At 49.3% G+C, this 27,558-nt stretch overlaps 2 protein-coding genes and 1 long non-coding RNA gene across 7 annotated transcripts in view; 1 reads left to right on the top strand and 2 right to left on the bottom strand.

Annotated features, from left to right (window-relative positions):
* Positions 1 to 202: 202 nt before the first annotated feature.
* Positions 203 to 8,819, bottom strand: LOC149122756 (uncharacterized). Its single transcript, XR_016219832.1, has 3 exons — positions 8,673 to 8,819; positions 4,693 to 4,735; positions 203 to 518 (listed from the first exon to the last, which is right to left on the bottom strand). It is a non-coding gene; the product is annotated as an uncharacterized LOC149122756 (long non-coding RNA).
* A 452-nt stretch (positions 8,820 to 9,271) lies between these two features.
* The window catches only part of PFKP (phosphofructokinase, platelet), a 68,920-nt gene continuing 50,633 nt past the window's right edge, over positions 9,272 to 27,558 (top strand). For 2 of the 5 annotated variants that reach the window (XM_008274007.5, XM_051832425.3), the window contains exons 1-2: positions 9,272 to 9,509; positions 25,126 to 25,199. In XM_008274007.5, coding sequence (XP_008272229.1) covers positions 9,398 to 9,509; positions 25,126 to 25,199 — 186 coding nt within the window. In that variant the 5' untranslated portion in view covers positions 9,272 to 9,397. 5 annotated transcript variants of the gene reach the window in all.
* LOC127483485 (large ribosomal subunit protein eL39) lies at positions 24,052 to 24,449 on the bottom strand. Its single transcript, XM_070054974.2, has one exon. It carries the CDS (start codon positions 24,388 to 24,390, stop codon positions 24,235 to 24,237), a length of 156 nt encoding a protein of 51 aa, XP_069911075.1. The 5' UTR covers positions 24,391 to 24,449; the 3' UTR covers positions 24,052 to 24,234.

Here is a 27,558-nt window from a genome sequence, read left to right as displayed (position 1 = left end):
GGTGCTTCTCCTGGTCTCCCATGCGGGTGCAGGGTCCAAGCACTTGGGCCATCCTCCACTGCACTCCCTGGCCACAGCAGAGAGCTGGCCTGGAAGAGGGGCAACTGGGACAGAATCTGGTGCCCCGACCAGGACTAGAGCCCGGTACGCTTGCACCACAGGTGGAGGATTAGCCTATTGAGCCATGGTGCCGGCCAAGAAATTTTTTTTTTTTAAGTTTTATTTTATTTATTTGACAGACAGAATTACAGAGAGAGGTAGAGACAGAGAGATGGGTTTTCTCTCCAGATGGCCACAACGGCCGGAGCTGCACCGATCCGAAGCCAGGAGCCAGGAGCTTCTTCCAGGTCTCCCACGTGGGTGCAGGGGCCCAAGCACTCAGGCCATCTTCTACTGCTTTCCCAGGCACAGCAGAGAGCTGGATCAGAAGAGGAGCTGCGGGGACTAGAACCAGCGCCCATATGGGATCCCGGTGCTTCAGGCCAGGGATTTAACCCACTGTGCCACAACGCGGGCCCCTAAGAAATGGTTTTAAAAACTCAGTTATTCAGTGTTTGTCACTAAAAATGTAACATGCATCAAATGTCTTTCATATTACCTTTATATAAAGTGTAACATTTTGTAGCTTAAGTTTGTGTTAATTCATGCAATTGTAAAAGTAAAAAAAAATTAAAAAACACAATCAAAGAGAAAGTTTTTGGATAGAGACGTTAGGAAACAGCATCATAAATTTAGAAAAACTAAGAAATAAGTAGAAGTTAAATAATTTTTGGAAAAGTCTTTTTTTAATTTGTCAGTTGTTAAGAAGTCAATTGGCAAAATGTTAGGGAGAAATTTCAGAAAAGTTAGACAAGGCCGATCATAGGGGGTTTAGGTAAGACAATATGGGGAAGATGTGTCACAAAGAAAGGATGACTTTAGAATATTTCGGGTGGGGAGGCAGGCATTTAGCCCAGTGGTTAAGACATCTATACCCCAATGAGGTAACTGTGTCGGAATCCCACTGGCCCCTAACTTCAGCTTCCCACCAATTCAGACCCTGGGAGTCAGCAGTGATGGTTCTCAAATCATTGGGATTTTGCCACGCACATAAGAGACCTGGATTTCATTCTTGGCTCCTGGTCCCAGTCCAAACCCTGCCACTGAGTTCATTTAGCAAATAGGCCAACCAACAGTTGGAGTCCATCGATCTCTCTCTTCCCTCCCCCTCGGTAAATAACTAAACATGTCTGGGATTTATCGAAAGCACAGAAATAGGATGTTGACTTGAGTGAGAAGGGAACTGAAGGAATGCTGTATTTGCTCTCTTTTTTTCCATCTCACAGCTTTTTGGCTGCACCATGTGAACTGATTCCACCTGCTGAGCACCTACCGCTGCTACGGCCGGCACTGTGCCTATCCGAAGGTGCTTTTTACTGGTTTCCCACATGGGTGCAGGCGCCCAATCACTTGAGCCATCCTCCACTGCCCTCCCAGGCCACAGCAGAGAGCTGGACTGGAAGAGGAGCAGCCAGGACTAGAACCTGGCGTCCATATGGGATGCCGGCGCCGCAGGTGGAGGATTAACCAAGTGAGCCACGGTGCCGGGCCCCTCTGCCCTTGCTTTTGACCTTGGCCTCACTCCTCTTGCTGGAGAACTCAGCCCCAGCTTGTGATTTTTCCTAAACTGTGCAAGGTGTGGTGGCCATGTGCTGGGGTGCTCTGGGCTGCAGGAAGTGGTCTGTGGTTAACGCCCAAAAAAGAGCCAAACTCCTGCTGGGCTCTGGCATGTGCCACTGACTGGGTTATGGCTGTGTGCACATGTCTGAAAGCTGACAAGAAATTTTTGTTCATAGCTTTGCTTTCAAATATTCCAGCTCGTTTGTCCTTGAATGCCTCAGGAATGAACCATTTCCATTCTGGCCTGGAAGCGCTTTATATTTAAAATTTTTTTCCTACATTGAGAATAGTTTTTTTTTTTAATTTTTAACCAACTAAAATGCATATTTTATGGGGCATAAGGTGATGTATGATACATGATTAAATTTTATATGATTATATATCATGCTGTGTAATGCATCATAAATGTTTGTACTATGCTATGTCACTTGTATTATGCTACATCATTAGACATACATAATTAAATTAGGCTAGTTAACATGTTTAGGACCCCCAACCTTATTTTTTGTGGTGAGAGCAATGAAAATCCACTGCCTTAGCAACTTTCAAGTACAAAATACGGTATTGTTATTATTATTAATTATTATACTATTTATTTGAAAGGTAGTTACAGAGACACAGGGGGAGAGAGAGAGTTCTTCCATCCTGTTTTGTTCTGTAAATAACCACAATGACTGGCGCTGGGTTTGGCCAAAGCGAGGAGCCTGGGACTCCATCCAGATCTCCCACTTGGATGGCAGGGACCCAAGCACTGGGTCATCTGCTGCTGCTTTCCCAGGCCCATTAGCAGGGAGCAGGACTGGAAGTGGAGCAGCCGGGACTCGTACTCATATAGGATGCAGGCACTGAAGGTAGCAGCTTGACCCTCTGAGCCATGATGCCAACCCTCATTATTATTAACTATATTTCCTATGCTGTACAATAGATCTCTAGAACTTTCTCCTCCTACCTCATGAATCTTCACATCTTTTGACCAACATCTCTACATTTCCCCCTCCTTTCAGACTCCAGGAACCACCATTCACCTCTGTTTCTGTCTGAGTTTTTAAAGTTCCACGTATAAGTGAGGTCATGCAACATTTGTCTTTCTGTGCCCTTGGTTTTGCATAATATTCTCCACATTCATCCATTCCATTGCAGATTACAGCATTTCATTCTTTTTTATGGCTGAGTAGTATTCCATGGTGTATATACATCACATCTTCCTCTATGCATTCAAGTGTACAGGGGATCCATTTTCAAGGGAGATTAAGAACTAGAAATCAAGGGCTGGTGCCATGGTGCTGCAGGTTAGAGCCCTTGCCTGCAGCGCTGGAATCCTAAATGGGTGCCAGTTCTAGTTCTGGGTGTTCCACTTCCAATAACAGCTCCTTGCTAATGCACCTGGGAAAGCAGTGGAAGATGGCCCAAGTCCTTGCGCCCCTGCACCCCTGTGGGAGAGCTGGAAGAAGCTCCTGGCTCCTGGCTTCAGATGGGTGCAGCTCTGGCTGTGGCGGCCACCTGGGCAGTGAACCAGCAGATGGAAGGCTTCTCTCTGTGCCTCTACCTCTCTGTAACTCTGTCATTCAAGTAAATAAAGTAAATCTTAAAAAAAAAGGGAACTAGAAATGATAAATTCAAACTTATTAGCACCCAGACGTCATAGGTCTATGTGCAGGCATATACAAATTGAGATTCAGGTTCAGCATTCTACAACTAATGCATAGGACATATTGAGCCAACTGTAACACTGCTACTGTTGTGATTTCTCCAACTTGGGACATTTATGTGTAACATTTTTTTCTAGAGAGCAGTTCCTCCTTGTTCTCTGAAGTGACACTAGCTGTTATAAAGATGCTTCAGTGATGTTCCTGAAAGAGCAAGGCAACTCTCCCACTTTAACACCACGTGTTTAACACACACGACTATTGTTGCCGTTGTGTGTCACAAAGAGTGTGGAAAGGTGAGGAAGTCTCCCTTAATCAACTTATAGGATCGAGCCGGCGCTGTGGCATTGCGGGTAAAGCTGCTGCCTGTGGTGCTGGCATCCCATATAGGTGCCAGTTAGAGTCCCGGCTACCTCACTTTCGATCCAGCTCTCCGCTATGGCCTGGGATAGCAGTAGAAGATGGCCCAGTCCTTGGGCTCCTGCAGCTACATGGGAGACCCAGAACAAGCTCCTGGGTCCTGCCTTCAAATCAGCACAGTTCCAGCCTTTGCGGTCATTTGGGGAGTGAACCAGCGGATGGAAGACCTCTCTCTCACTCTCTGCCTCTGCCTCTCTGTAACTCTGCCTTTCAAATAAATACATTTTTAAAAAATTACATGACAATATTAAGAGGGAGATAAAGTTATCCTGTGAAAGAGGACCCAGTGCATAGCACTGAGGAAAAGTCCTATGGGCGCTGAAATTCACAGTGGCCTTATATGTTACAGAAATAATGAAACTTCTTTCCGTTTTTTTTTTTTTCCTAGTTGCTGGGTATTATCTTGAATTGGCTCAGGACAACTTGATTCTGTTTCAGAGCTTTGGAACTCATCCAGTTGCTTCATATATAATGCAACTAACTGCTAGGTACAAAACAAACTCATTTTAAAGGACAGAGCATCTGAAACGAAACTGCAGGCAAGAGGTATGGGTTGAAAATAGCACTTTTCAGTCCAGCAAATAGTTTTTGCTTATTCCTTGACTTTCCAAAATCTTGGGGGAGGGGAGGGAAAGCGAGGTGGCGTGAGGAGGACGCATCAGGAAAGGAAAGCTGGTTATGCAGCTGTGGTTGTAGGTCAGCCAAAGGCTGCCCATTGGTTAGAGCACAGAATGTTGTTGCCTAGACACAGGGTAAAGCATAGCCTGGACGCAGGGAAGTCTGCGTCCCCCGGTGGTGAGGCCAGCACAAGGAGCCAAGGGGTTTCTCCTTAGCACGTGCAACCTTTTCAGCTGCTTGTGTTTTTATCCAAGTTTAGTAAGTCAGCATTGTGTAGACAGCCGAGCCAAGCAGGAGGAAGGATGACTGTGGGATGATGAAGGGGAGGGGCTCAGGGCTCCAATCTTACCTTGCAGTTCCGACCTTCATGAAATTCTGTAATTCTGTCTGAGCTAAAGGGACGCCCAAAAAGGAGAATATAGTCACAAGGGAGCATGAGTGGAGGATTTCAAGTGCTCAAAGTGAAAGCAAAAATGGCCGTGAATCTATTAAATAATGAATTGGGGGGGGGGGAAGTTTCTAATAATTTATTAGGGACCACTCTGGTGAGCTTGATTTTAGAGTGTGTAACAATGGGAAACATATGGAGGCCAAATATAGACTCAGTACACCCAGCCAGGTGTATGAGCTCTTTTTTTTTTTTTTTTTTTTTTGACAGGCAGAGTGGATAGTGAGAGAGAGACAGAAGAGACAGAGAGAAAGGTCTTCCTTTTGCCGTTGGTTAACCCTCCAATGGCCGCCACGGCGCACCGCGCTGATCTGAAGGCAGGAGCCAGGTGCTTCTCCAGGTCTCCCATGGGGTGCAGGGCCCAAGTACTTGGGCCATCCTCCACTGCCTTCCCTGGCCACAGCAGAGAGCTGGCCTGGAAGAGGGGCAACCGGGACAGAATTCGGCGCCCTGACTGGGACTAGAACCCTGTGTGCCAGCGCCACTAGGTGGAGGATTAGCCTAGTGAGCCGCGGCGCCAGCCCTGAACTCTTTCTTAGCAGACCCATTGTATCAGTTGGAGAGCAGCTTCCATAAGAGATCCATGCACTCATTCATTCATTCATTCATTCTGCAAAACTCACAGAGCATTCATTATGTGCCAGGCTCTGTGTGTGTCCTGGGACTGCAGTAATAAATAAACCCAGATCTCTGTCTTTGTCACACCCAAGACTCCCCTGGGGGACACTTGCCAAGAAACGAAGTCAACAGGTGAAACTGGCCTACCTGAAATGCTAATGCTTTTGGAGAAAAAATGGGACTGGGATAGGAGTCTGTGAAGACTGCAGTTTCTAAAAGGGTGACCTGGGAAGGCCTTACCATGAAGGTGACATCAATGAAAGGCTCAAGGGAGGTAGGGAGGGAGGACTGTGGGAAGGGGAGGGGAGTGCTTGGGGCCCAGGAGAGAGCAGTGCCAACGCCCCCAGACTGTGCTATGCTTGGGTGGACTTCAGAAAAGGGCAAGGAGCTTTGGGACTAGACACGAGTAATTGGGAGAAGACAGCAGGTGCGCGGGGCCCTGGAGGCCTTCCTGGTGGTGAGGCTGTTACGCTCAATGAATGGAGACCTTTGGAGAAAAGATGTGCCTGAATTTCAATTCAGTAGGCTCACTCCGGATTCTATAGCATGGAGGTGGGGGCAGAGGCAGCAGCAGAGCCGAGGGACAGGGAGACACCTGTCATCAGGTTCAGGTCAAGAACGGTGGCCCAGCCTCAGGGGGCACAAGCTGATGGGGCATCCCAGAAGAGCAGGCCAGCAGGACTTCCTGATGGACTTAGATAGTGGGGCCAACGAGTACCCAGCCTGAGCAGCTGAAAGGAAGGAGTTTTCAGGAAAGCAGCCGAGGAAGACGGAAGGGAAAAGTGTGAGCGTGAATATGTGTGTGTGTGTGTGTGTGTGTGTGTGTGTGTCCTGGCGGTGCAGAGATCAGAGCTGAGTCATGATCTCTGCAGGTGTGAGGTGCTGCCTGCACACAGGCGTGGAGACCTCTGTGGAAAGAGGAAGAGGCTCTGACTCAGACCCAGCCAGCTGGGATGGACAGATGGACGCCCCCAACACGTTCTGGACACCATGAGTCACAGTACCCCACGGGCAGTGAATTGTTTCAGGATCTCCGAACTTTCAGGACACGCTGGTGGCTCCCACGTTCTCTGCAGAAGGGAACTGTCAGGGATATTTGCCACTCACTTGGGTTTTCTTGCACCTTGTCCTATGTAGCTCCCCATGGTCTCTGGCCCCTGACATTCAAACCGTTATCCTTGAGTTGAAAGCTGGACTGAGTTGCTCATTTCCAACAAGCCCGACCACGTATGAGGCTATGATTAGGTTGTGAAAGCTGTGAGTTCGTCCACTGGTGCTCCTGTATTGACGGAGCTGTCACCTGGCAGACTGAAGGCATCTTTCAGCCCACAGGAGTGAAGAGCTGAAGCCTCCCACCGGGAGAGTGAGCTGGGGAGCAGCTCCTGCCTCTGTTGAACCTTCAGATAACCCTTCAGGCCTGGACTGACACCTGCATTGAGGACGCAGTGAGGCCTGCCTGAATTCTTGGCCCATAGAATAACGGCTCCCATAGTGTGTGTGTGTGTGTTGTGTGTGCGTGTGTGTGTGTGTGTGTGTGTTTGGGGCTAGTCTCTCAGGCAACAATGAAGAACTCACATGTCATGTCCTGATGAGTGGGCTGTAAGTCCACACGGAATGGGATTTCTTACTCCTGAATTAGGAGGTTCTTTTTTAAGGCCAAAATTAAAAAAGAAATACATCCAGTTGAAGAACTACTAAAATACAAGTCTTGCAAAAGAAGAAAAAAACGGAGTGACAGTTGTTTTTCCATTGTAGCTTGTAGTTTTTTGTTAATGCTCTGATGAATGGAGCAATGAGTCAGAGGTCATTAGGATAGTTGTGGGAGGAGGATCAGAACCATACCGCTTCATCTATGCAGGCTTAAGCTTTTGAACCATATATATTACCTTGGCAACTGAAAATCTGAACTTTTATTGAGTTTAGATTAAGCTACCTTTAAAAAGTTGTGAAAAATAGAACAGGTAAGTGTATTTTTATGCAAATAATTTTTGAAATCCATACATTCTAGGGTTCTTCAAAAAGATGTGTATTACAGAAAGCCCATGTCAGTAGATATTAATCTTAATAATTGTAAGAGCAGGGGCCAGCGCCGTGGCTCACTTGGTTAATCCGCCACCTGTGGTGCTGGCATCCCATATGGGCCCAGGGTTCTGGTCCCGGTTGCTCCTCTTCCAGTCCAGCTCTCTGCTGTGGCCCGGGAGGGCAGTGGAGGATCAAGTGCTTGGGCCCCTGCACCCACATGGGAGATCAGGAAGAAGCACCTGGCTCCTGATCAGCGCAGCACTGGCCGTGGCGGCCATTTAGGGAGTGAACCAAGGGAAGAAAGACCTTTCTCTCTGTCTCTTTCTGTCTCTAACTCTACCTGTCAAATAAATAAAAAATTGTAAGAGCAGTTGTGTATTATTTTTACCATAATCTGACACACAATCATATTGGAATGGATTGGCTGGCTCTATCATTTTCTGTACTAGAGCCAATTTGATGACAGATGACCAATTCTCTTATAAAAATATCCTTGTAAGAAAATAAAGCACATTGGGCTATAAGATAAAATTTCACGTGCACCTGCAGAAAGGCACGAATGTGCCGTTTTAGAGCACAGATCCCTGACCTAGGGCTTTGGAGACCCCTGGCTCAGAGCCTGGCTCCTCTCTCCCTGTCTCAGAAAGGTTAAGGGCCACCCCATGGCATCATCAAAACACCCACTCGTCTCCTCTTCATGAGAAGGCTCATGCTCAGGCTCGGCCCATGACAGCAACTGCTCTCACACGTCGCCCTCACACAACCTGTCACAAGCACACACTTCCGGGATGCCCTGCAGGACCTGGGACCTCAGTACAGGGCGTGGAGGGCCAAGCCAGGGGATGCTGATGACAGCCTGGCTTGAGAAATCTCTCCATCAATTCTGGCGGAAGGCACAGCTCAAACCATCCAGCCCCTCCACAGCAGGGAGTGTTTTTCTTCGAGTACATTTTTAATGCTCAGAGATGAGCTGGAAGAGGAGGCAAGCTTCCAACACAAATTTGCGCAGTACCATCTTTTACCCAGGGTAACAGCAACGCAAAAAAGCTCCTGACCGCTGCTTTTCCGGGCTTTCTTTTTCACTCTTTTTTAGTCACTCAACAAACCTTAATTGCACAGGAAGCTAGCCATCCTTATCGTGAACTTCCAGGTGCGGTTACCAAAGTCTGTTCGGCAGACTACACTCTCAGCACCGGATACAGCTCTCTGCGTCTCCTGTTCGCCAATGCTTAATTCCTCACCTCTATCTTTGTGGAGCTTTAGAGCCCAAATGTATCACAGACTCCGTGGGGACTGGGAAAGAAGTCTTCTAACAGCGCAGCTGACGCCCACGACTTCCCCCGCCAATTGCGTCTTTTCCTCCCAGACCTCAGGCTCCAGGTGAAAACCTGGAGGGGGGGGGGGGGGAAGGGCAGAAGCAAACCTTGAGAGACGACCCCCTCCAGGGATACCCTTCGGGAAGCGGGACGCGCGCCCGCCTGTCCAGCAGCTGGGTTCTTCCAACGGCCAGAACGGACCCCCGGGGCCCGTGGCGCGACCCCACGCCCAGGTGGGGGGGGGGGCTTGTGGGCCCAGCGCCCACCCGTGCCGCGTTCCTCCCACACCCTGCGATGCCGCCCACCTGTGGCTCTCCTGCGCCTTCGCAGTCTCCCCTCCCACCCCCGCCACGCTCCCTCCAACGCCCACCTGCGGCGCTGCCCAGTGGGTCCCTCCCACCCACTCCACCTGGCAGTGCCCCCAGCGGCCCAGCCTCGATTCGCGCCTGGGTCCTGGGCAGCCCCAAGCAGGCCCCGCCCGCGCGCTCGAGCACCGCCCGCCGCCGCCCATTGGCGCTCGAGTCGAGCTGGGGGTGCGGCTCCTGCGGGGTGCAGGCGGGGCGGCGGTTCCGAGGCGGGCGCGCGTGGGCCGGGTCCTCACTGCCTGCCGCGCACCCGAACCAGCCGGGTGTCCCTTCGACTTCCTCGCCATGGACAACAAAGTCTCTGCGAGCCCCAGGGGCTCCTACCGGAAGTTCCTGGAGCACCTCTCCGGGGCCGGCAAAGCCATCGGCGTGCTGACCAGCGGTGGGGATGCCCAAGGTGTGCGCTCGGGCCGGGGAGGCGCGGGGATGGCGGCGGCGGCGGAGTCGTGGAGCGGAGGGATTGTGGCGAGGGTGGTGGCTGGGGAGAGACGAGGCGGGAGGAGTGCCGGGGAGGTGGGAGGGGAGGGTTCGTAGAGAAGCGAAAGGGGGAAAGGCACGGAGCAGCGGTGGCTGGAGGAAAGGCGACGCCCCCGCGCCCAGGGACGTCAGGGGTTTGGGTGGGGCGGCGTGGAGTCAGGAGGGAGGCTATGGCGGTTGGATCTTTCATTGGGAAGATCAATGGGTTTTCCACCTCTCCAGGTGTATGTATTATTTATTGAACTGGCAGTGGGATAGCCCGGAACGCCCTGGTTGGTGGTTGTGCGTGGGAGGCGTAGGATGGGGCCGGGCGCCTCCGCTAAGAGCTTAGTGGGTACAAGGCGACTTCCCCGATGCCGTAGCCGCCAAGCCCAGCTCCGTCCTCCTGCCCCACCCCAGCCCCTGAGTCGTCGCAGGCACAGTCGCTAGGGTCCCCACGGCGGCCCAGGAGGTGCGCGCAGGGTCCCCGCTGCTGCATTGCGGGACCCGGCGGGGGCCGCCCAGAGGAAGCTCCCCGCCTAGCGTTGCCCCTGCAGCGCCTTGGATTTCCTCGGGAAGGGAAAAAAAAAAAAAAAAAAAAGGTTTTCCCTCGCTGTTATCTGCCTTCGGCTTCCGGCTTGTGACAAAACTGAAAACAAAAACGGGTCACCACCATTCCCTCGCCTCCCGCGGACGGGAAAGACCAGGAAGCGGGGACTCCGCGACGTCACTGGCGCTCGGGCGCGGACTCGGCCGGGCTCCCCAACGTGGACGCCGTCCTCAAAGCCAGGGGGACCCAAGCCCGGGGCTCTGGGGCATTTAAAAGGGCGCCCCGCCGCGCTCCCAGCCCGGAGGAGGCGCCTGTTTGCCCGACGCTGGGGGTTAGCACGAAGCCAACCACTAGAAAGTAGATCGGGGCTTCTCAGGCGAATCAGCCCTCGGAGCCTTGCTTGCAGATCAGTGCTGGCTGGAGCCACGTTCCGGGGGGCTGGCTTCTTAATCTAAGCGGCTTCCATCACCCCCTGCCCCAGAAGCGTCGCCAGCCAGGCCCCGACGCCTCCTCTCCTAACGTTGCACACGCCGTGAAGGGATGCCTAGGGGGTTGGGCCCCATGCCCTCGGCCTTGGCATCCGGTGACCTTCCTTTCGCCCTTGGGCGTGGCCGGCGCAGCGCGGCAGGTTGGGGCACTGTGTGGGCGCCGCCCCAGCCCTGCGCGGGCGCCTACGTGATGCCCAGCCCGTCGCCTCCCGTTGCGCCTGCTGCCCCCCGAAGCCCTGGCGCGGCGGCGCGGTGCAGCATCCTCGCAGCCGTGCGCCTCGGAGGCGGGAGCGCGCTAAGCCGGCGATGCTCTGTGCTGGCTGGGTGGGTGGGGTCTCCGGGGAGGCTTGCAATGCACCGAGCCAAGGCACCAGCCGCTGCCTCCACGCCGTCCTCCGCGTCGGAAAGCCAGGTTGCTGTGGGATTTCGTTTTCTAGTAAAGTGAGCGCCAGCGTTAGCATTCCCCGTAGACTGGTTTCTTAGAGAAATGTAAGGAAATGGCAACAGCCAGCAATGGAGGTAGGAGGGTGAAGAGATGATGTCACACAGGTTATTTCAGCACTTGAAATGCGCTCCTATTAACAGCGGTGGGGTGGATTCCCAGAGTGGCTCCCCACCCCCCCGCCCCTCAAACAGCTTTGAAAGCACCTGAGTCCCTGGACCCTACTTAGGAACGAGTTAGAAGGAAGTGAGTCTTACCCTGAATGAGTCTTGAGCTGCACCCCCACAGAGAACATCCGGCACAGGAAGAGGAAGTGGCTTCCTTGGCCACCAGGGCATGTGAGGTCAGAGTGTCAAGGTTATTTCAGAGTAAAGATGCTGTAGGGGCTGAAAATATATTATGGGCCATACTTTTTTTTTTTTTAAGCTTTATTTTGAAAGGCAGAGTGACAGAGAGTGTCCATAGGCTGCTTCATTTTACAAATGAACCCAAAAGGAAGTGGCTGGGCCAGGCGTAGGAGCTAGGAACTCCATCTAGGTCTCCCACGTGGGTGGCAGGTCCTCAGGTACTTGGGCCATCTTGGACTGCCTTCCCATGCACACTAGCAGGGAGCGGAGTCAGAAATGGGGCATCAGGGACTTGAACTGGCACCCCCATGGTTCGCTGGGGACGCTGGTGTTGCAAGCAATGACTTGTGCTATGACATCAGCCCCTTTTTGAACAGCCCCCACCACCACCAGAAGTTCACTGAAATACTTGACATTTTTTGCAGAGCCTGTGAGATCATGGTGCCATAGGCATAATTACCATTCTCTCTCTCTTTCTAAAGGTTTATTTATTTATTTGAGAGGCAGAGTTACAGACAGACGGAGGGAGAGACAGAGAGGACTTCCATCGGCTTGTTCACTCCCCAAATGGCCCCAACTGCCAGAGCTGTGCTGGTCCGAAGTCAGGAGCTTCTTCCAGATCTCCTGCGTGGGTGCAGAGGCCCACGCACCTGGGCCATTTCCTGCTGCTTTCCCAGGTGCATTAGTAAGGAGCTGGATCTGCAGTGGAGTTGTCAGGATTCGAACCGGCACCTCTATGAGATGCTGGCACCATAGGCGGAGGCTTTAACTACAATGCCTCAGTGCTGGCCCCAGCTGTTCTCTTTTGTTACTTATCCTGCACCTGCCATGTACAAGGAGTTATGCATGCATATTAACAGGAAGCTTATTCCTCTTCACTTGAGCAGAAAAGGATGTTTGAAAAACCACAATTATGTGAGAACATTGCTAGGTTGGGATGGTATCAGGGTGATGGGAGATGTCCACCGGCAGCCCAACAAGTGACACCAAATACGACGGCCTCCTGCTCTTGGCTGGCACACCTCTGGGCTGCCCCGGGAAAAGGCAACCCCACAGCCTCTGGGCTAGGTACTCTCCCCCTCTAGAACTGAGGTGATGTCTTCCCTTTTGTCATAGACTCTGTAAATAGTTGGATTCTGTTGTGATAAAGTCGTGCACCTGTTTGAGGATTTGGTACCATGTTTTGCTCGAAAGTTCTCTGAGATGTATGGAGCAAGTTCTCCCTTGAGGTGTTACGTACGGTAGCCCTACTCTCTGACCGTGTTGAATCTGAATCATAACAGTATTTGCTTTTCCCTGAGACAGCAGAATTTTGCCTACAGCTGGAGAGTTAGGGGAATGCACTCAAGTCTTAATTTAGGGTAGTCTCCTAATCTGATGTGAAATTCCAAGTTGAGAGGACCATAGCTACTGTTTATCGGACACACTTTCTGCACTAGGGACTTTGCCGTTCTTCTCTCCAGGCATAATTATCAGGCTCCAGAGCATGCATTTCTTCATTTTAAAAGTGGGAAGAATGACACAGAATAAATCATTTAGATAGGTTCTGGAGGTTCGAACATGGTTATGGCAGGATTTAAACGAAAGCTCTCAGAGGTCTTCAAATTCTATCTACTACATCATGTCCTCCCCCCCCCCTTTTTTTTTTAAAGATGTATGTATTTATGTGAAAGGTAGAATTACAGAGAGGCAGAGGCAGAGAGGAAGAGAGGGAGAGAGAGAGAGATCTTCCGTCCACTGGTTCACTCTCCAAATGGCCACAGTGGCCATTGGTTTGCACTTTAACTTAAAATAAGCTCCACGTTGCTGGACAGATAAGCTCACCATGACTAAGTACTTACCCTCAAACAATATTGTGTCCCATACGAAAAGTGACTCATTGTCTGAGACACAGGCTATGGCTCCTGGAGGGCCCAGCGCATGGTGGAACTGAGAATCCTGGAAAGTCCATGTGCGTCCTCAGGGTGGTGTGCTGTGAAAAGAGAATCCTTTTTGGCCATGGCGAGGTGAGTATCAGTACCATAGTTGGCAGAAAGTCCACAGTCTGGAGTATATTTAAGTCTTTACAGTCATAGAGAGAAAAAGTAGCATTTTGTGCCCGCTTGTTCGCGGGAACTAACTTAGCCTCATTTTGTGCATGAGCGAAGGAAGGCTGAGATGTGCTGTCTTACTGGCCTTCCCAGAGCTAAGTGTTAGGACCAAGCCATGTGGCTGCAGGGACGAGGAGGCTGGCTGGGGTGTGTGTGTGTGTGTGTGTGTACGCGCACGTGCGCATGCGTGTGAACCAAGGCATTTCCAGTACCTTGCACAGCGTGTGGCAGGGGGCAGACATTGAAATGTTGGTCAGCTACCTGCAGCCTGCCGTCTCCACTGAAGAAGGAGCCCGATGACTTGGAGTTCTAGCTGTCTTCTGTTTTCCTGAACTCATGTCAATGAATGAAACTCTCGCTAATCAACAGTACTGTTTTGTGTTCACAGCAGTGTGTGTGTGTGAACTTTTTTTTTTTTTTTAAGATTTATTTATTTATTTGAAAGAGTTACACAGAGAGAGGAGAGGCAGAGAGAAAGAGAGAGAGAGAGAGGTCTTCCATTCGCTGGTTCACTCCCCATTTGGCTACAGTGGCCGGAGCTGTGCTGATGTGAAGCCAGGAGCCAGGAGTTTCTTCTGGGTCTTCCACGTGGGTTCAGGGGACCAAGGACATGAGCCATCTTTACTGCTTTCCCAGGTTGTAGCAGAGAGCTGGATCAGAACTGGGACAGCCGGGGCTCAAACTGGTGCCCATACGGGATGCTGGCACTGCAGGCAGCGGCCTAACCCACTACGCCACAGCGCCAGCCCCATCTGTGAACTATGAATGCTTCAGAATTAGAATTGTAAAGCCATAGTCATAACTGAGAGGTACTAGTAGACCTGGCCCAGGTCTAAGTTGATTCTTTGATTTAGTGCATACAGCTGGCCCTCCATGTCTGTGGGTTCTACGTTTGCAGATTTACCCGACCTTGATTTGAAAATATTTGGGAGAAAAAAAATTGGCATGTCTACTGAGCTTGCACATCGATATTCTCTAAAAAATACAGTATAACCGTGATTTCCGTGGCATTTAGATAGTATCGGATATCTTAAGCAATCGAGATGATTTAAATTGGAGGATATGCATAGGTTCTATTCTCCATGCCATTTTATATAAGGGGCTTGAGGACCCTCAGATTTCGGTATCCAAGGTGGGTCCTAGAACCAGTCTGCTGACGATACCAAGGAGCAGCTGTACATATTAACCCCAGGGTCTTCAGTACCTGGGGCTCTGCTTGTCTCACAGCCCAGCAAGATGCGAAAGGGAAATTGAGAACAACGGACATCTACCTCACATAGTTCCAGGGACCCTTCCAGTCCTGAAACTCTTACATATCCTTGTTCTTTAACAGGATCTCCCCAGTTTAAAATCAATATAGCAAAAGCTAACATTTAGTAAGATTTGTTGGGTTTAGGAGGCAGTACGTAAGAATTATAGTGCAGCCTCCTTGTAGAATGGAAGAGTTCCTTAATAGCTTCGTTTTCTATGAATGCAAATATTTTGTGTGATATATTCAGATTCCTATTAAAAGCTAAACATTTGGTCGTCTTTCAAGAAAAACCCATTTTCCTCTGTGGTAGCAGACAACTAAAAGCTTTTGCTGGAGAACTCAAAGCTTTTGTCGGGTAGAATTGGGGCTACTTAAATAAGCTCTATCAATTTGCTTGGGCTGTCAAAAGCAATGAACACTAGAAATATGAAGATGAAGTCAAGGTCACAAGGAAAATAGGGAGCCATGTGTTAAAGGAACAGGAGAATGCAAAAGTGTACATCTCCTACATATGCAATTATGTTAAAAGTGTGCATATGGGTAATAACAGATGGCTCTATGTTAAGGAAATAGTTGAGTCACTTTTTGAGTTACACTGTTCAAGAATCTTTGCCTGGTGGTAGATTTTTATGTACTACAAAGCATCTGTCAGGAAACCCAGTTCCCTCTGACTACTCCTACTCTCTGTATCTCTACCTCCATGCACTTTGTTGGAAATTACAGTAATTGTGCTGTCAGGGTGTAAGGAGCAGCCAGACATGGAAAACCTGTATCCTGGGACTTGAGACACTTGACAGAGCCTGGTCTGGTCTCTGTCGCTCTTATCTGCTTGTGGTGCCCTAAGATCCTGCTTTTGTTTCCAGAATAGAATCACTCAATCTATCTTCTCTTTCTGTCTTCTTGTTTTTAAATCCCTTCTTCTGTAACATCAGGGGAAGTCTTCAGGAGTGAAAGAGAAGAAGAAGGACGGTTCCAGGCCCAAATCAGCCCTCCCACTCCCCCAGGGCCCATTAGCTGCCTTCTCCAAGCCTCACATGTTTGTTGCCACCTTGGGATCCTGTCAAGACGTGATTGCGTGGATGTGGCCTGAGATTCACACTTGAAGGGTGTGGGTGCTACTGGGAGCCCTGGGGTGGCTGTGGACCACACCAAGCCAGGAGGGCAGTTTGCAATTGAGCTCTTGAGGGGCCTTCCCCAAACAAGAACACCCTGGTTGTTCCGAGTGATCGATTTCTGACCTCAGCCAGAATGTTGACTGTGAAGATTAATTAATAGAGCACACCGCATCTAAAAATGCATATGCAAATGATCTGATGAGAGTCTTAACCAGAAAATGATTAAAAGGCTATAATATAGTAATTTAGGATAGTCTTTTGTTTTTTTCATTTTCATCTCTGGCTTAACACTTGGAGGTTTTGGTTCCATTTTTGTGTAATCCTGTCACCCCTGAGCGAATCCATTGCCTTCTGGGCCTGGAAATAGAACAGTGGCATCCCTTCTCCCTGGGAGCTCCTGCTGTCCTGAGCGGGGAAGGGCAGATGGGCTGCGACTGAGAGGGAAGCAGGAGGTAGGGGAAGAGAGCTTTTGTTTTCTGGAGGGGCCAGGGAGCAGCCTCTGGTGTGGGACCTTTGACCTGGCTTCAAAGTGAGGGAGGAGCCAGCTGGGAGCTGCCTGAAAGGCAAGGAGCAGGCTTGGGGGGAGGGGGTGGGGGATGGGAGGAAGTGGTTCTGGGGAGTGGTGGCCAGTTGAGGACTTTGGATTTGTGCTGTGCGTGTAGGTTAGCAGCTGCCTCTGATAAGTGTGGCTTTGTGGAGTGGAGACAAGGAGTGGAGCCCATGGAGTTTAGTGCCTCATGAGGAGCTGGATCGGGCGCAGATGGAGGCGGAGGGGACAAGGGCTGGGGCACCTGAATGCCCCATGGAAGGGCTGTTGTGTCTGAGCATGGGATGGATAGGCGCTTGTCTGCCACAGCAGGGTAGATAGCACGTAGGTCGGCAGAAGGGTATTCTTTGCAGCAGAGTTTCTGACAGCGGAAAGAAACAGGTGAAATTCACGGAAAAAAATAATTATTACTTAAACCACCAACTCAATACCTATTCTGTTACTGTATTGAGAATTCACAAGACAGCTTCCATTCTTGTTTTCTACTCTAAGACTTTTTTTTAAAGATTTTATTTATTCATTTGACAGGTAGAATTACAGACAGTGAGAGAGAAAGAGAGAGAGAAAGGTCTTCCTTCTGTTGGTTCGCTCTCCAAATGGCCACAACAGCCGGAGCTGCGCCGATCTGAAGCCAGGAGCCAGGTGCTTCTTCCTGGTCTCCCATGTGGGTGCAGGGGCCCAAGCACTTGGGCCATCCTCCACTGTCCTCCCAGGCCACAGCAGAGAGCTGGCCTGGAAGAGGAGCAACCGCTACTAGAACCCGGCACCCATATGGGATGCTGGCGCCGCAGGCGGAGGATTAACCTAGTGCATCATGGCGCCGGCCCCCACTCTAAGACTTTGGAATCAGGTGTATGCTGACAACTTGCAGCACATCTCAATTTGGACAAGAGGCCTGTGGCCCATGGTGACCGTAATGGACAGTGTGCTCCTAAGAGTGATGGGTGGTGTGTTGCCACCTATAGTTAAAATATCCCTACGGGAGAGTTTAGGTGAAAGCTTGCAGTGTGCAAGGGACAGCTGACAGGGGTCAGGATGGTTACAGTGGACACTGGAATGCAGGACACTGGGACACTCAGGCTCCCTGCAAGCTGCAGCCTCTGGCCCTTTGTCCAGCTCCTAATTCTCTCCCCTCTTTCAGTTCTTTCCCCAGGCATCACTTTTCAGGGAGGCCCCCCTCCAAGCTGCTGATGGATATGCAGACCCTCCCTGCAGCCATCCACCACACTCAGTCCTCCTCCTCCCGCCCTACTTGTTCTTTTCTTCTTAGCACTTGTGTCTGTTTACCAGTGGGTGCAATGTGTGTGTTTACTGCTTACTGGTCTCTCCTAACTGGGAGTAAGCTCCACCAGGGCCAGAATCTTCTGTTTTGTCAGTGATGGATCTCAGCAGTGCTTGTCTGAGAACAGGCAGTTCGCGTGTGCTGGATGGATGGATGAACAGGTGACTGAAGACCCCTTGCAGATTTATCTCAAGTTCTTCCTGATCTTACTCATGGCATGGTGGTTTCATTGGGCCACCGGATGGTGAGGCTGCTAGATTCATGACTTGGAGCTATAGGAAGAAGTTCACCCTAGGAGTCCCAACCCCCGTAACTAAATTATTAAAATAAGGCTTGGTGCAGGAGCCTTAGTGGCAAGAATAGCACAGGACATGTTTTAAGTTCATTTTAAAATAAACTAGTGTGAGGAGGAAGCCTCCCAACTTTATTCTTCAAAAAGGAATTTAAGTATTGAAAATAATAAATATATGGGGCTGGCGCTGTGGTGTAGCAGGTAAAGCCACTGCCTGCAGTGCCGGCATCCCATATGGGTACTGGTTTGAGTCCTGGATGCTCCACTCCGATTCAGCTCTCTGCTATGGCCTAGGAAAGCAGTGGAAGATGGCCCATGTGCTTGGGCCCCTGCACCTATGTGGAAGACCTGGAAGAAGCTCCTGGCTCCTGGCTTCAGATTAGCCCTGCTTCGGCCGTTGAGGCCATTTGGAGAGTGAACCAGTGGATGGAAGACCTCTCTCTCTGTCTCTCTGTCTCTCTCTGTCTCTCTCGCTATCTGCCTCTGCCTGTCTGCAACTCTGCCTTTCAAATAAATAAATAAATCTTAAAAAATATGATAAGTGCACGATTATGGTTACTGGGGAATATGTGGGAAAAGTGATAAAACACCAGCAAAAAGAGTTAGGTCAAGAGATTATTCCAGAATGAGCCAAGCTTATTGTATTGTAATCAATATATTCCTTATTTCTTAAAAAAACAAAATTACTTGCAACTTAAGTATTATCAGAACTGAATTTCAGGGAGGCTTACAAAGAGGGAAGTCTACCCCAGAGTGGTCAGCAAAAAAAGGCTTTACTCAATACTTGCTTGCCAGTCCATGGCTGTAAATTCCTGAAAGTCTGAATGACCTCAAGGAAGATGTTATCTTTGGGCCACTTGATCTGTAGTGCGTGTAGGTTCAACAAAACAATTTACTCATGCAATCTTTCAGCTGCACTTCACCATCACAGATATTGTTTTATTTTTAAATTTTTATTTAAGGTATACCAATTTCACATACTTCCTACATAGAGATTAAGGAACCTAGTGATTCTTCTCACCCTGTCCTCCCTCCTGACCACACTCCTACCATTCTCCCTCCTCCCTCTCCTCTTCCCACTCTTAATTTTGACAAAGATCTATTTTCAGTTAACTTTGTAAAATTAACCTTGCACTAAGTAAACAGTTCAACAAACAGTATGAGGAAAGAACCACTTTTCCTCAACAATTGAGACAAGGGCTGTATACAATGATAGAAGCTCGGAATGTCATTTTCACTCCAATACATTACATTTTAGGTACTCTGGTAGTTACCACAGGTCAGGGAGAACATATGGTGTTTGTCTTTTTGGGTCTGGCTTATTTCACTAAGTATAATGGTTTCCAGTTGTATCCATTTTGTTGCAAACGACAGGATTTCATTTTTCTTTTTACTGCTGCCATACTATATACATATATATAACTATATATGTATATATAATTATATATATAATTGTATATATACAATTTCTTCATCCAGTTTTCAGTTGCCACCATCACAGATGTTTCCCACTCACCTGCTCCCTGGTTGTCTCAAAGTCTGCTTGCTTTTTAGTTCTCATAATGAGATCATACCTTCTCTGAGGACTAGGGTTTGGGTCTGTGCAAATTACAGAGAGGTTACTTCCTGTTTTAAGATTCCAGAAAGACTCAAGGAACCGTTGTTTGGATCCCCAGGTTCAGCTACTAACAGAAATCCCAAGTGGATGAACCCAGCCATGCCTGAGCTATTACTCAGCGTGTAGGTTGAGTATGGAGTGACAAACTCTGCAAATACCCTTTGTCCCCAATGATGGGTGGTGGAACCAACCCAAGGATACCCCAGAGCAAAATGAACAAACAGGAAATGTCCACCCAGGCGAGTGGCCTCCTGTCTTGGGATTGGTCTCCTTCCTCCCCCTTGGCTTTTAGTCCTCGAGTGCCAGGCTTCACAGAACATTCCTGGGACCCCCGTCTTCCTTAAGCCTTGCCCTGCAGGGCCCAGCACCAGAGGCAGCAGCCGGCAGACCTGACTGCACTAATTCAGGTGGGGAGCTTTTAACAGCCACGCAGGCCCCGCCCTCAGCAACTAAATAAGAACCTGGTCTCAGCAGACATTTTTTCTCCGTTAAATTTCCCTTTGGGGAATCTGAAGCCCGGTCATTGTAATAGAGGAAAGTAGGACATCTTTTAAGTGAACATGAGAGGAGCGTTTCAGTTGCGTTTATTATTTTATCACCTTCAGTCAATCAGGTTATCCTCTCATTAGCTCAGCTTTCACATCCCTTCGGGGAAGTATCAGGCCCTCTGCAGGCTTCCTGGGAGGTCTGACCCAGCTGCTCGGGCTCAGGCTCCGGCTCCAGCTCCGGCTCCTGCTCGGGCTGTGAGTAAGTTACATCCTTGAAGGCTTCCAGCTCCGGAGCTGAAGGGGCCAGGAGTGCCGAAGCTGTTTAACGTGCACACCAACTTGCTGTAAGGCCGCCACAAAACACACCAAACATCGGAGTACGGGAAAGGGTTTACTGGGGAAAACGCAGCAGACCGGAGAGGTGGGGAGAAGGAGAGTGTAAGAGAGAGAGAGGGCCGGCGCCGAGGCTCACTAGGCTAATCCTCTGCCTAGCGGCGCCGGCACACCGGGTTCTAGTCCCGGTCTGGGTGCTGGATTCTATCCCGGTTGCCCCTCTTCCAGGCCAGCTCTCTGCTGTGGCCCAGGAGTGCAGTGGAGGATGGCCCAAGTGCTTGGGCCCTGCACCCCATGGGAGACCAGGGTAAGTACCTGGCTGCTGCCATCGGATCAGCGCGGTGCTCCAGCTGCAGCGTGCCGGCCGCGGCGGCCATTGGAGTGTGAACCAACGGCAAAAGGAAGACCTTTCTCTCTCTCTCTCTCTCACTATCTGCTCTGCCTGTCAAAAAAAAAAAAAAAAAAAGGAGAGGCGCTAGCGACGAGAAAAGAGCTAGCGAGCAGGAGAGAAAAGAGGAGCCAAGAGAGCCACGTGTTCAGAAACAAGTCCTTTTAACACTTTGCCGGAGGGTGGGCAGGGAAGCAGGAGCAGCGAATCCCATTAGGATGGGGGTGGAGCTTGACACTGGTGGTTGGGCCATGTGGCCACCTGGCTTCCAGTAATGGCGGCTGGGGCTAGGGCCTAGGATGTAAATCAGGGTGTGGATCCCACCATTTTCCTGACACCAGAAAAAAAAAACCCTTTGGGTTTAGCTGTTAAGCTTTTTTTTTTTTTTTCCAGCTTTGCAAAGCCAGATCCTCACCTTACCTGGGAACTTGTTAGAAATGCAAACTCTCAGACTCCCCTGAGAAAGACTGGGGCTGGGCCCTGCACTGTGTGTGCCCTTGCCCCCTGTCCATCCAGGTTCAAGGTGGACGGCTGTGGGGTAACCTTGCTGTTCCTCCCCAGGGGGTGTAGGCTCACCCAGAAGAGGCCCAGGTGGAACTGAGGCGGGGAGGTGAGGTGTGCATACCTCCTGGGACAGAGGTGAGAGTTGGGCCATGTTTTTTATTCTGCACAGTGGTCACCTTCTCTTACGTAGGTCCGTAGGTCTTTCCGCAGACTTTTCCATCTACACTTTTTTTTTTTGATTCCCTGCGTTTGTTCTTTATTTATGAAGGACTCCTTGGAAATGAGGTCTTCAGAAAGGAGGGGAGGTGAAGGGGGATGGGCGACAAGCCACGCACTGATTGTGCTTTATCACCTGGTGCCCCGTGGAGTCACATGGTATGGTTTCAGCGTCTGGTGCTTAGCTCATCTGTTAGTGAACATAGCATAAAATCCTGGAAGCATAGTCTCTCAGAAGGAACCACGAAGGGCTGCTTTTGAGCAAGCAGTGGTTATAGCCTAAGGGGTCCAAGTGCACCTGACCTGGATACCAGAGAGTTGCCCCTGGGGTGGGTGGGGGAGGCACAGGTGTGATGATGTAGCACAGGTGTGTGTGCAAGAGGGAACAAGGGGAGTCCGGTGAGGCAGAAATCAGGCAATCTTGGAGGGGCAGGGGTCAGTGGGGCATCCCAGGAGTTGCTGGCATGGGACAGACACTGAGGTTCAGCATGGGAGCCACCAGTTGCCCCAGAGCGGGTAGGAGAGTCCCCAGGACGTGGCCCAAGAGCTCCCCCCAGAGGAGCTGAGTTTGCCTCTCCCAGGCCCTGGGGGTGCTGGGGAGGGACAAAGCCCATTTTGTGCGTTAGGAGAGAACATGGATACCAGCAGAGGAAGCAGCTCAGAGACATTGTGGAGTGTAAAAGGAAACAAGTGTCAGGGGACACGCAGGAGGATGATGTGAGACTGGGCCAGGGGGCTTCGGTGGAAGGTGGTGGTAGGGCAAGATGTTAGTGTTAGGGGCAGGTGCTTGGAAAATATTCAACATTTCTGCAGTGAGTCACAGAGAAGAAAGTTGTGCTACTCAGCAAAGAGTACAGAGAGAGGGACAATTATCAGGATACAAATGAAATTTATTGTATCTTGAAATACTGAGTTTGTGTGTCTTAAGAGGTGGCCACCAACTAATTTGCAGGTCATAAAAATTCTTTGTGTAATCAACTAGGTTTGAATATGAAGTAATAAAAACTAAATATGCGTTTATATATGTGTGTGTACATATCCATATATATGTATATATGTAGAGAGAGATTAAACATGCATTTATATCCCAGACATATACCCCTAAGTTGTTTTTTTTTTTTTTAGCTAAGTGGATATTGTCATTCAAAATTGTAAGTTTTCAGAGGTGATGGAAAAGTCCCAGCATCACAGACCTGGTACAACATAATTTAAGATTTCATTTTACTTGAAATGCGTCGAAACAAGAGAAAGATCTTGCATCTTCTGGTTCATTCCCCACATTCCCACAATAGCCGGTGCTGGGCCAGGCCAAAACCAAGAGCCCAGAACTCCATCCAGGTCTCCCACATGTGGCCTGGAATCCAAGTACTCGGGCCATCACATGCTACTTCTTAGGATGCACATAGCAGGGAGACGGATCAGAAGGGGGCTGGGACTCCAAGCAAGCTCTCAGATATGGGAGGCCGGCATCTCAAGCAGTCTTAACTGCTGAGCCAAACGCTCGCCCCTCAGTTAAGAGTTGGGGCCGTATTTCTGAGCCAGTTTACCATATGAATATATACAAATGTCTCCTTGTCTGCCACGGTACACTGCTGTGGAACCACACAGTTCTATTTGTGTGTTTGCCAGAAGTGTCACTTCATCACCCCCATCCCTGACGTCTTCAGTTCTGACACTCGTTTCTGAGGTTTACGTTTCCAAGGAGGAAGGTTGGAAATGTTGGGTGTCTGAGTGATGTGGCTGAGCACGCCAGGTCTCTTCATTTTGAAGGCCTCAGATCTGCGTGGCCTCAGCCCTCTTTCCTTTTCACTTCTCTCCTGATGGGCCTTAGCTTCTTAGCCGAGGTGGTGGCTCCAGGCCTATTCAGGTAAGTTTCAGCTTACCCGAATGGGATTTTAATGGAAAGCAGTCTTGAGCCTAATGGACTTACGTGATGATTCATTACACAAACCTGCTTTTAATTTAAGTGAAGTGTGAGCAAATCCTCACTTTGTCTTAAGTATGCTTATGTGTAGTATACCAATTTAACTTTTTAACTAATAAAATTGCATGATTTGTTTTTTACTTAAGGCCTTTGCCTTAGTTTTCTTATTTTTATACTGGTAGTTGGTGACAAAATAATTTTTTTTCTTTTTTTAAAAATTATTTATTTGAAAGAGTTACAGAGAGGCAGAAGCAGAGTGGGGTGGGGTGGGGTGGGGTGGTGTGGGGTGGTGTGGGGTGGTTCCATCCACTGGTAGAGCAAGAGAGAGAAAGAGAGAGAGAGAGGTCTTCTATCTGTTAGTTCACTTCCCAAATGGCTGCAATGGCCGGAGCTGGGCCAATCCTTAGCCAGAAGCCAGGAGCTTCTTCCGGGTCTCCCTTACAGGTGCAGGGTCCCAAGGACTTGGGCCATCTTCTGCTGTTTCCCCAGGCCATACCAGAGAGCAGGTTTGGAAGTGTAGCAGCCGAGACTTGAACCAGTGCCCATATGGGATGCCGGCACTGCTGACCTGGGTTTTAACCCCCTGAGCCACAGCATCAGCCCCTTATTTCTTTTTTCTTTTTTTTTCAAAAGGGATCACATATTTATTACTGAACCAGCCCACTGGTCACAGCCCTAATCAAACATGTCCAGCTGTCCAGATGATGGTGACATCTTCAGCTTGATGTGGTGATAATGACGTTGTGACATTGAGACAGAAGAAATGAGCACGCCATTCAAGTGCAATTCCTTATAGACCCAGCTTGGTTCTTCTCCAATGTCTCCTCTTGGAGTTATACCTGATTTTATTACCAGTTTTCATCCGAATCCATTGCGGAATGGGGCGGTTTTGTTTTTGTTTTTTGGCCAGGAACCTCTTGATTCTGAAGGTCTTGTGAGAAGACATGGCGAGGAAGAATCAGGGACACCCACCACGATGGTGGAGGAAAGGAGAAAGCCCCTTATTTCTTTTTTAAAGATGTATTTACTTATTTGAAAGAGTTACAGAGAGAGAGAGACAGAGACAGACAGAAAGTCTTTCATCCGCTAGTTCACTCACTAGATAACTGCAACTGCCAGGGCTGGGCCAGGCTGAAGACAGGAGCCAGGAGCTTCTTCCGGGTCTCCCACGTGGGTGCAGGGGCCCAAGGACTTGGGCCATCTTCTACTGCTTTCCCAGGCCATTAGCAGGGAGATGGATCAGAAGTGGAGCAGCCAGGACATGAACTGGTGCTTAACTTGCTACACCATAACACTGGCCCCATGGAATAAATTTTCATCTTCTGAAACCAGAGACCGATTGCCCCCTTCAATGTTAACATCTTGGAATTTGGTCATCTATAAGTAGCACCATGCCCTGTGTGTCGTTTTGTGATTGGATGGAATTGCCTGCAAATGGAGGGGGTGATGTTGCGAACCGGAAGTGCTCCTGACTCTCTTGGGTCCATGGTTGTCTATGCATTTCTGTTTGCTGTGCCTCTGATCCTCACACTAATCGTGGAGGGTGTGTGGCACCCATCGCTCGCGTTAGGAAACGGGCTCAGGCGAGGTGCACGGTTTACAGGGGATGAGTGAATTCACGGCAGAGCTGGAGTTTTTCCCCCAAGCTCCTGAGTAATGGCTGCTGCTGTTCTCTTCACAGGAATGAACGCTGCTGTCCGCGCGGTGGTGCGCATGGGAATCTACGTGGGGGCCAAGGTGTACTTTATATATGAGGTCAGTGTTCCCTTCACCCTTCTTGTTTCTCTTGACTGGTGATTGAGAGCCCTGCAGTGGCCGGGATGGCTCTCCAGGGGGCTGAGCGCAGGGAAGAGAGGGATGGGGCTCTTCTGCCTGCCACCTCCCCGCCAGCTGCCTCAGTGCCCAAGCATCTGTTTGCAGGTCTCACACTTGTAGAAGTGATACAGTCATTCCCTGGGTGGGCAGAGTTAGACACTGAAAGAAATGAGACAAAGCCGTGGTGGGAACTTTCTATTATTAATGCAGAACTGGCACCACCTCCCTACAGTCTGCTTCACAAGGAACAGAGATAGCAATGTAACTCTGAGCTTCTGGCAGTTTAGGACTAAATAGTATTTGGAGAGAAAGAACCAACATGCTCATAGTTTGGACCACATTATTCAAATATGATTACAGAAAATCCTATCGTCATCTTTCAAATTAATGTAATGAAGCTTTTAAAATGGAAAAAGATTATTTTTGGTATAAGTTACTTAATTCCTCCACGGTCTTTGTTAGTATTTTCATCTGATTCCTTCAGGTCTTACATAGGCAAAAGGCTATATGTGAAATGTTGTATTTCCAGGACATATGTACATTATTAAAATTATAGTGAATCTATTTGGTGCAGTATGTTTTTTTTTAACCCATCATGATTATTTTCTACTTGATAAATACATTCCACAGCTATTGCTTGAGGCGTTCAGATACTGCTGCATTACCTTGATGTCTCGTGATTCGCCCTTAACTGCTTCCATCATTCCTATAGCTTTGGACCATTTAGGTTAGTCCCCAGTTTTCAGCTATCAGAACCCTGCAGGAGCTATATACATGTTTAAATCTCTTCACTGTTCAGCATCATTACCTCAATCCCAGGATGTGGCACTGGCTGAGTTAAAAGGCTGGTCCCATCGTGGATTGTCCCAGCGCCCGCACGCCTGGGCCATTCTCAGGAGTGGCAGCGGTGTCGGGTCCCTGCCAGTGTGTCAGCAGCATCCATCAGACTCTTGAGAGCTGGCGCGGGTTCCTAGGTCTGCCCACGGAGTCCTTTTCCTGCTTTTGTGAAATGGCTGTTGATAGGCTGTGCTCATGGGTCTGTATAACCATTTGTTTATTACTGGCTGCAAAGAAGTTTTTTTTTTTTTTAATTTTTATTGCTATGTGTTTGTTTCCTTTTATAAACTGTGGCTCCGTGGTTTTTGTTTGTGTTTTTCTGACCTGGGCAATTTTCAAACATCAGTTCTAACGAGAGGATTTGCAGGCTGGTGTCTTATCGTCTTCCATTTGGATCTTCTTGAGGTCAAATTGCCCTAGTGAATTTCCATTCCTGGTGTCTGGTCCTGATGGCCGCTGTCCCCTGCTCACTGGTGTGGAATGAGCTCATTAGCCTCAGGGCCTCCTCCCCCTCCTCTTTGCCCACGAGCCCGCTTGCAGATGTCCAAAGGAGCCTTCCACCTGGAGCTGTGGGCTGATTTTTCCCACTGTTGCAAGGCATGGGTGTGCTTACTGAGTTAGGTTCTGCTATATGCAATGTGGCTTTCCTAGGTCTTTGGGCTCAGAGATTCCTCAAATGAGATGTGTGGTTTTTTTTTTTTTTTTTTAATTAGCAACTTATTTTCGAATTCACCAAAGATTTATGGTTTCCAGAACGTTTCCCCAGGAATCCTTGTGATTTTCATGGACAGTTCTAGTTATCTCCATAATGTTGCAGTTACATCCTGGACCGAAGTCCCTTCACGACTCTGGCTGCCTTATCCTCCTAGGGACTTTGGGTGGAGGATAGGAAGGAAGTTATTTCTGTTATTTCATAGTTGAGAAACTGACTTGTCCCAGATGGCTTACTTTGTCCATGTCACTGTCATCTGCAGGACTAAGGGAATTCAGTGTCTCACAGCCCTAGGGTAAGGAGAGCGAATTTTACCTCTAGGGACATTTGCTGATGTTTCAAGACTTTTTTTCTTTCTTTCTTTTTTTTTTTTTTTTTAGTTAGCCATAATTGGAGTGTGGAATTTCTGTTAGCCCCTGGTGTGTAGAGGCCAGGGATGCTGCCCAACAGCTTGCAATGGCGGGAGAGCCGTCACCACAAGGAATTCTGTAGCCCCACGTGTCAGTAGTGCCAAGGCTGAGAAACCAGGGGCCACGTCTGCAGTTGGCAGAGAGTGGGAGGGCAAGGGTGTTGGGTATGTGAAGGTATCTAGTCTTCCGTCCTGAAGATGGAGAGCTTTTGTTTGTGTCTTTTTAATTGGTCGTCGTGTCCTCTACTTGTTGATCTGCATTTTCTCACACTCTGTTCAGCCCTGTACCCTACCAGACTTGGCACATTTCAAAATTCAGGCAATGATAACGAAACGTATCT

The sequence above is a fragment of the Oryctolagus cuniculus genome, chromosome 13 (genome assembly GCF_051225735.1).
Source record: "Oryctolagus cuniculus isolate XC-2025 breed Fujian yellow rabbit chromosome 13, ASM5122573v1, whole genome shotgun sequence".
Classification (NCBI taxonomy): Eukaryota; Metazoa; Chordata; class Mammalia; order Lagomorpha; family Leporidae; genus Oryctolagus; species Oryctolagus cuniculus.
Note: the sequence above shows the minus strand (reverse complement) of the source record. Positions and strands in the feature narration are given on the sequence as shown.